Source organism: Neomonachus schauinslandi, chromosome 11 (genome assembly GCF_002201575.2).
Source record: "Neomonachus schauinslandi chromosome 11, ASM220157v2, whole genome shotgun sequence".
Taxonomy (NCBI): Eukaryota; Metazoa; Chordata; class Mammalia; order Carnivora; family Phocidae; genus Neomonachus; species Neomonachus schauinslandi.
The window spans coordinates 95,734,912-95,743,142 of record NC_058413.1 but is presented as its reverse complement, the minus strand read 5'-3'; the positions used below and the strand labels follow the sequence as shown (position 1 = coordinate 95,743,142).

Sequence of the window (8,231 nt, the reverse complement as noted above, 5' to 3'; positions counted from 1 at the left end):
TTGGGAGAGAAACCCTTCTTTTTCAAGTCCTCCCTCTTTAGGATTTTGACATTCTTGACCTGGGTGGGGCTGAGGAGAACTTGATGCTTTCTCCAGAATAGAGAGTCCCAATTTGTGTATCAGTGTTAAAAATAAAACAAAACGAAAACTTAGATGAGATTTTTGTGGACTATTTTAAAAATGTGTCATTAATATAAAAAAAATTTATATTAGCAGTATTTAATCATTCTCACCTGTAAAGAATAAAAACAGAAGGTAAATATTATTACAGAGAAGAGCAGAGCTTTAAGATTCATTTTCAAGTCCCTTTTGTTTTGCCAGTGTATTAATGTTTAGGTCTGTTATACTAATGTTATTTATTAATTTTTTTTCATTTCCATACACAGTTAACTAAAGAGCTTTTTCAAGCACCCATGTCTGTAAAAAAAAAAAATATTTTTAAATAAAGTTTCTTTTGTTGTAGCAGACTGGAGTTCTTGCTCTTCCGTGGGGGTGGGAGAGCGACAGACTCGGCCCACCCAGTCATCACGGTGAGGTAGGTCTGCGCAGGAGGAAAGCCGGCAGAAGGGCCCTGTAGCTCCTTGCCCACAGCCCAGCAGGCCCTGCAGGCTGCCTCGGGCAAGGCGGCTTTGCTGCTGATAAGAAGGGTCATTATCCTCTGTCGTAGAACTTGAGCCATTTGCTCAGAAGCAGAGGTAACCCTGGTCCCTGCTCCCAAATGCAAAGGGTTTGGTATTCCTTTTGGTGCAGTGCCAGATCCAGAGGCCCCAGGCTGCTATGGTACCGTGATGAATAAAAAGCAGTGTGACATTTCTGGGACAATTAAGCTTTATTTTTCATATATATATATATATATATAAAGGAAATTTGCAAATGTACACACGATCTAACAAAACCACATATACATACACTCACACGCACACACAGATACACATACACACCCCAAAGCTGCAGCCAGGCCCGCTCCTCGTCCCGAAGTACCATTCTCCCGTGAGGGCGCTTCTGCCAGGGTCTAAGCCCGTTAGCTCAGTTCGTAGAAGTTTGGTGCTAGTAGAATTATAGCCTTGATCCTCCTAAAAGACAGTCTGGACCTCATCTCTGTCCCCTAACCCCACCTTTTAGTCTGATACGACCCCTTGCCTGGGCAGTGGGAGCCAAATTGTGGGGGGAGGGTGTTGGGCTCAATGGCCTAACTCTGGAAAACTGCCTAGCTTCCTCCCTGCAGGGACAATGAGATACACCCAACACCTCTTTTAAGGAATGACACCAGTCCTGGCTTCTGCCCAGAGGAAGGTGGGTCACAAAAGGGGCTCCTGAAGCAGGTGGGTAGCCGCTTGTCATGAAGGCTGTGGTACTCTCCAGAACGGCGTGAGAGGGGCCTGGGCTCAGTGAGCCCTCGCTTCAGCCACACAACTGAAGAACGAGGCCAGCCTTCGGGGCAGGAAACCAGCGCCAAGATAAACAGGCTGCCGGCTGAAGACAGGTATGTACACCCACAACATGGTCTGTGAGAAACTCCTTCCCGCTCCCAGGATGCTGAGGCCCCTCCCTGGGGTGAGCATCACCCAACAGTGAGACGGTGGCGGGCTGGCTCAGCCCTCTGGGATGGGGCCTACACGCCAGCTGCGGCAGGGGCCTTTTCCACAGCCCGCTTCGGAGGCTTTGGCGGTCGTCCTGAGCGTTGGGAGGGAGGGGGTGAGGGGGGGGAAGAAAACATTCCAGGTGGGAAGGGCGCTCGGTGTCCTGGGCGGGCTAGTGCCTCAGATCGATGTATTTCTCTCCCTAGAAACGGGTGGACAGGAGAGGTAAGGGGGGCGCGGCGGGGACAGGGCCGGGAGTCTGGGGTGTGAGTGCTGAAGGGACCAGGGACTAAAGCCAAAGCTGATGGACGAGGCGTGGAGGGAAGCAGCGGGAGGGGGTGGTGGGGCAGGGCGGGCGAGCCTAGGCCCCCAAACCAGACTGGCCACACTGCACCTGGTGACCTGAGCCACGGCACTGTTGGGGAAAGGGTGGTGGTGACAGGCAGTGTTTGCTCTCAGTCCTGGGAGCTACCCCTTCTCCAGGGTCCCTCGGCCACTCGCCTCACCCTACCATCTGGGACTAGTGTTAGGAAGCCAAGACGGGCCTGCTCCCAGTCTCCCCGACAGAGGAGGAGGAAGTGGGGAGACAGAGTTAGTGTTCGGGGACACGAGAGCCATCAGCCCCTGCTGCTCGCGATCCCTGAAGCTGTGTCAGGCGCTGGCCGCAGGAGCTGCCTCCTACCTGGTCTCCGGGCGCCCTCTGGTCACCGCTGCTGCCCTGTAGGAGGCCCATCTCTTCTGGGAGCTTATCTGACTTAACTTCAACTACAAATTCGCTCTTACGAGACGGGGGCAGCGTGCTGGGAGGAGGGAGGGAGGCAAGAAGTTGGCATCTCGAGCAAGGAAAGGGAGGCTCACTGGCAAAGATGTCGGACTGGGCGATGATGGGCTCTTCGGCGCTCCGGGGCCAGCTCAGGGAAGGGGGACAGGCGATGAATGGAGACGTGTGGGTGATGGCAGCTAGCCAGTGGGCAGGAAAGCGGGGAGCACTCACCCCCCAGCGGCCCCCTCCTGCTCCGAAGGGGTGAGTGGGGGGGGGGCGGGCAGGGAACGTCCCTGCCCAGGCGACAAGCTGGGGAGCGCGCGACGGGTGGGGGCGCAGGGCACAGGGTACCGTGCTTACATCTCCTGCTTGCCTGACCGCCCGCACGGCAGCTTGCCCTTCTTGTAGAAGAAATAGAGGACGGCACCCAGCACGGCCAGCACCAGAACACACACAGTCACGGCCACAATGGCCACGCCCTTGCTTTCAGGCTCTGGCAGCTTCTTCTCTGTCCCACAAAGACGCTCCGGGTCACTCCAGGCCCCAGGCGGCCCGGTTCCCACCATGCCGCCCCCCCAGCCCAGGGCTGACGGAAGATGGGCCCCTGCTCACCTTTCTCAGCAGGGCTCCCCGGGGAAGGGTCAGGGCAGGAGGAGGCTGCCCACCCCACTCTCGAGCCGAGACGGCTTGCTTACCTGTGGAGGTGCTGTTGGCTCGGACGGAGGGACTGACGGTGGAGGTGCTCAGGCCGGTGCTTCTGCTGGAGTCTGGTGAGTGGTGAAGGCGGTGGAGAGGTGCGTTAGGAAAAGCGCACACTGGTGCCCAAACCCCGCCACGCCGCGGGGTGAGGCCCTTACCCAGCTCCAGGAGAATGGTGGTGGTGTTTGTGCCTAGGGAGTTGGAAGCCACGCACTCGGCCCCCGTCCTCAACAGCTCTGGGGTCACGAGGACATTCAGGACACTCAGGACGCCCTGCGGATCTTGGTCTTGTTCCTGTGCCTACAAGGACGGAGGAGCCACTCAGGGAGGGGGGCACGGGGAGGGGGCCCAGAGCCGGCAGCAGAGCCCCGGGCAGGGATTCCTGAGCGCGGGCAGAGGCGGCGGGCCCGCTCACCGTGCCCGCGACGCTCCAGGAGATGCTGGGCCGGGGATGTCCCGAGGCTTCGCAAGACAGATTGAGCACCTCGTTCTCTCGCACCCATATCTTCCTCTCCTTCAACGTCATCCATGGGGACCCTTAGGGAGGGAGGGGTACGGGTGTGGCAGCAAACTCTGCTAGTCTGCCTCCCCGTCCCCACCAGCGCACCCCAGGGCAGCTTCAAGGGGCCGCCTGATCTCTGCCCAGAGGGCCTCTCACCAAGAATGGCCACGTGGACCAGCTGCGTGCGGTTCAGGCCCGGGACGCTGGGGACGGATGCAAGGCAGCGGTAGCCTCCCCCTGCCTCGCGCGTCAGGCGGTGGAACTGGAGCACAGACCCCTTCTCCAGCACCTGGCCTGTCTGGGGTGAGAGACAGTGTCAGGGGCTCACTCCCAGCCCCACGCAGCCCGCAGCCCCAGGCCTGCCTGGGTACCTTCTCTCTCAGCCACTGGAACTCCACGGCTTGGTTACTCTCTGCCTCACAGCTGAGGGTGAGGCTGCCGCCCTCCCGGCTCTCCGGGGCTGCAGGGCTCACCCGCACATCGGACACGTCTGGGGACACAGCAGTGGTGTCAGCCCGGGCGGGGCGAATTCCCTCTTGCCACCCCCCCCAGCCCGGGCCCCCTTGTCCTGGGCCCCTGGCCCCTCACAGTTCACCAGCAGCTCCTGTGGGTCGCTCAGCAGCGAAGCCATGGTTTCCAAGTCCAGGCCCTGACACTGATAGAGCCCACTGTGCTCCTTCTGGGCAGACTCCAAGACCAGGGCCCCGTTGTCTTCGGGTGTCATCTCCTCCGTGTCCTTGGTGCCGAGGTTCTGGAAGAGAGCGGAGGGGTGAGCGGAGGGGCCTCCAGCCAGTCCCGCGGCCCACGGGCCCCCAGCGTGGCGCCCTCCGCACCTGCTTGCTGATGGTGAAGTGGGGCGGGGGGTTGCCGTCCGCCAAACACCTGATTTCCACGTGGTCGCCTTCCTTCAGCGCCCCCACGGGCTCCACCTCCAGCCACACCTTCTCTGCCGGGTCTGCAGAGGCACAGGCCGCGGCCCTCAGCCCCAGAGCTGTCCCCGCGCTGGGGAGCGGAGCTAGCCGGGGTTGCCACCAGCCTCAGCCCAGGGCCGCACCGGGACTCACAGAAAACCTGGACGTTGACTTCCCGAGACTCCTTCATGTGGTTGCCGCTGGGCAGCCGGTAGTTGAGCTCACAGTAAAACCGGGCATCTTTGTCTTCCTTCACCAGCTGGGCCTTCAGAACACTCTCCAAGGTGTACAGACCACTTGACTCCACGATCTGGGATGACTGAATGTGGACCCCTGGCCGGGGAGAAGGGGGGGGCGGGGAGAAGGGCTTGGCCGCGGCCCCGCCTCTGCCCCCAGCCCAGAGTCCCCGGGGGGCACCTGGAGAGGGACCCCTGACCCTCGCGCACACACACGAGGACGGGACGCCGCAGTGACGGGGGGAGGCGGTGGGGAACACTCCAGACGTCCACCAACCGGGGACTGCACAGTTAGCCCCCCTCCACCATCCCCACCGTAGGCAATCCGGGGGTCGGGGGGGGGGGGGGGCAGAACAACCAGGTACAGCTCCACAGGCTCCGCTGAGCCTTCCAGGACCCACCGACCAAAGAAAACCAATCCCGGCGTGACGACAGACGCCACACCAAGCCACTGAGGTCGGGGTTTCTCAACCTCAGCGTGACCTTAGCTGGGGCGGGGCAGGGGGGTGCTGTCCTGTGCACTATGGGGTGTTTAGCATCAGCTCCCCGGACGTGACTGGACGTCCCCGAGGGGGAGCAGCATCAGCCCTGGTTGAGAACCACTGCTTTAGATGATAGAAAAAAATAAAAGCCTCCACGTGCCTCGGTGTATGTGTGTGTGTGAGTACCCAGAAACCGGATGGAAAGAACAAACACGGACAGCAGAGATTACTTCTGGGAGGGGATCCGGGGCGGAAAGGGAGCTTTCCTTCTAGATCTTCTGCACAGTTTAAATTCTCAGGAAAAGATTTTCAGGCGTCACTTGTGTACTTGAAGCAAACAAAGCACAAGGAAACGCAGGGTGGTCCCTCTCTGGTGCCATCAGCATGGCTTCTTAGGGCGCAGAGGGCAACTCACGGTTCTTCTCCTCCTTCAGGGAGTGGCCGTTCTTATACCAGATGACTTGAGGAACAGGGTACCCATTTCTCCCCACACAGGTGGCCACCTGAGGAGGACACGGTGTGAGTCTCCCTGCCACGGAGGCCCCACCCGGCCCCACCCGGGCTCCTGCTTCCCACCTGGCCAGTCTCACCTCCTCAGGCTCCTTACTGCTGACCGAGATGCCCAAGGGATTGACCTGGATGGTCGGTTCCTCCGGAGCTTCTACAAGGGAAGGAAATGAGGGGCCCGGGACCTCCACCACCAACGACCACCCGCACGGCCCACAACCCTCAGGTGGGGCACTCACTGTAGACACGGAGTTGGATGCGGTGCTCATGGGACTGAGGGCGCTTGGCCTGGCACAGGAAGATGCGCTCGTCGTGGGGCGTGATGTGGCTCAGGGCCAGCGTGGTCCCTCTGTCCTGGAGGCTGAGCCGCTGCTGGTACTCCCCGGGTTCACTCTGGCCCTGGCCCTTGCGCACGCGGAAGATGAGTGTCGGCTTCTCCTTGTGCACCTGACGGCCGGTGTTGGAGAGGAAGTGAGGGTCCTGGGGTGCAGGAGGGGGACAGCCGCCCGCCCCCCTGCCGCCCTCTCCAGGGCCCCCGCACTCACAGAAAACCAGTCCACGTGGCTGAAATTGCCTTGGGAATGGGAGGGGCCGCACTTGAGAAGCGCCGTGCCGCCCACTTCCGCCTCCACCAGCTCGGGCTCGGGGGGCTCCGCCTCTCCGGGCACACCTGGGGTGGAGGAGGCCCGTCCCAGCAGCTGTCAGCTCCAGCTGCTCTCCATGCCCTCCCTGCACGCCCCTGCCCTGCAGCTGTTCCCCCTACCACTTGCAGGGTCCAGAGGGGACTCGGTCCTCCTAACCCTCAACCCCCCTCTACCTGCTGCCCCAGGCAGCCCCCTCTCCCCTGACCCCCGCCCCGTCCCCCCTGTTGGGGAGAGCTGAGGGTGACCGTCTCTGGTCATTGCAGCAGAGACCCTGAGCACGAGCATCTTCCAGATGAGGCTGGCAGAGGGGCAACCCAGGCTCTGGGCCAAGAGGAAGGCCCCTTTCCTTCCAAGCCCCCACCCCTTCCAGTGAGCTCAGAGTGTGGGAATGCAAGGCATGTGCCAGGCTGAGCCACACAGGCCCCTTTGTGTCCCCATGCCCGCCGAGGGGAAGACACCACTACTCTGCCCCCCAAAGAGCCCTCCCCAAATTTCCCGCAAGACCTAGTGGGCCAACCATGGCCAGAAGCTCCCATCACATGCTCCCTAAGCAGTACCTCTGAACATCCCACAAACTCAGAGGACCCCATCCTGGGAGTGTTGTGAGCATGGAGGGGTCAGAATCCCCCCCCAGGGGTCAGGGCAAGGGCCAGGCAGTGGGCAAGAGCGACGTCAGTGGTGCCAGGGTGCTCCCTGCCCTGTGAGGAGGTGATGTCACTCAATACCATCTGGCAGGCCTCGGGGACGCTGGGCTGTTGCCCTGGGCTGGCTCCCAGACAAGGAGGGCAGATGGAGTGGTCTTCAACCCAGAGCACAAGCCTCGGATCCCTGACTCGGTTTCCCCAGAGCTGAAGGAGCAGGCACGGTGGGGCTAGATCTGCTGCCGCTCTGGAGCCCAATTTGGCCCCTTCCCCAGAAACACAGCTTGGGAGCCAGCAGCCGGGGGTACCCCAGGGACACTGCAGGCACTGGGCATGAGGCCAGTGAGCTGGGTACTGCCTGGCCCTCCCCTTCCCCAGCCGGACAGCGGCTGGGACCCAGGAAAAGGAGCCAAGTGAAACACGCCACACCGCTGCAGGCCATACAAGGGCAGCGTGTACCCGGGAGCGCCGGGCAGTTCCAGAGAAAAACTCCGAGGTGCAGGGGCGCTCTTCCCACCTGAACGGGGTCCCATTCCGGGAGGCGTAATGGATCTGGGGCGCTTCCACTCTGGACACCCTCAATCCCTCGTTTCTGCCACCTGTGATCCTGTCACCCGGGGAAGGCGCGAGGCGACCCACGCCGCCCCCCAACCCCTGCCAACGCCCTGCTCGGGCGGGAGCCGCCGTCCGACCCCCCCAACCACCCCCCGCACGCTCACCTCCAGCCTGGCTGGAAGCCCAGGCGGGAGAGGAGGCGTCCGCGCACCCCCTCCCGCTAAGCAAGCTGCCTTTTTCCAGCAACAGGCAGAATTCGGGCTTTGGGGATGCGCTCTCCTGCGCCTGCCGCCGCCGCTCCAACCGCGGGCCCCCAGAGTGGGCACCTGAGGCAGAGCTCTCCCCAGCTCCCCGAGAGGCTCGGCTCCACCCCTTCCCGCTCCAGGCAGCAGCCTCCTCCCCGCCTCCCCGGTCCTCCTCCCGGGATACTCCAGAATCCAGGCTGCAAACTCGCCGCACCGAAGAGTTGCACGCGCGCAAGACGCCGGGGCGCCGGCGAGGAGGAGCGCACGCCCGAGCGCAAAGCCCCGGCCCGCAGCGCCCTGCCCGCTCCGCTGCCCGACACGCTCCGCCGAAGCGCCCCCCCGACCCCCCGGCCCGGGCCGTTCGGGGCGCGGCCCCCCCCACCCCCACCGCGCGAAGCCACTTACCCGCGGCGCGGCGACAGCAGCAGCAGGCGGCGAGCAGGAGGGCGCACACGAGCCCGGACGG

The 8,231-nt window shown here is 62.2% G+C and overlaps 1 protein-coding gene across 1 annotated transcript; it reads right to left on the bottom strand.

Moving 5' to 3' along the window:
• Positions 1–816: 816 nt before the first annotated feature.
• Positions 817–8,225, bottom strand: MCAM (melanoma cell adhesion molecule). The gene is made up of 16 exons (XM_044919347.1): positions 8,171–8,225; positions 6,226–6,350; positions 5,920–6,127; positions 5,764–5,834; positions 5,589–5,676; positions 4,609–4,788; positions 4,378–4,499; positions 4,133–4,295; positions 3,916–4,034; positions 3,701–3,842; positions 3,458–3,579; positions 3,201–3,342; positions 3,039–3,110; positions 2,704–2,851; positions 2,263–2,380; positions 817–1,782 (listed from the first exon to the last, which is right to left on the bottom strand). Exons 6-16 carry the CDS (start codon positions 4,643–4,645, stop codon positions 1,753–1,755), a joined length of 1,215 nt encoding a protein of 404 aa, XP_044775282.1. The 5' UTR covers positions 4,646–4,788; positions 5,589–5,676; positions 5,764–5,834; positions 5,920–6,127; positions 6,226–6,350; positions 8,171–8,225; the 3' UTR covers positions 817–1,752.
• Positions 8,226–8,231: the final 6 nt, after the last annotated feature.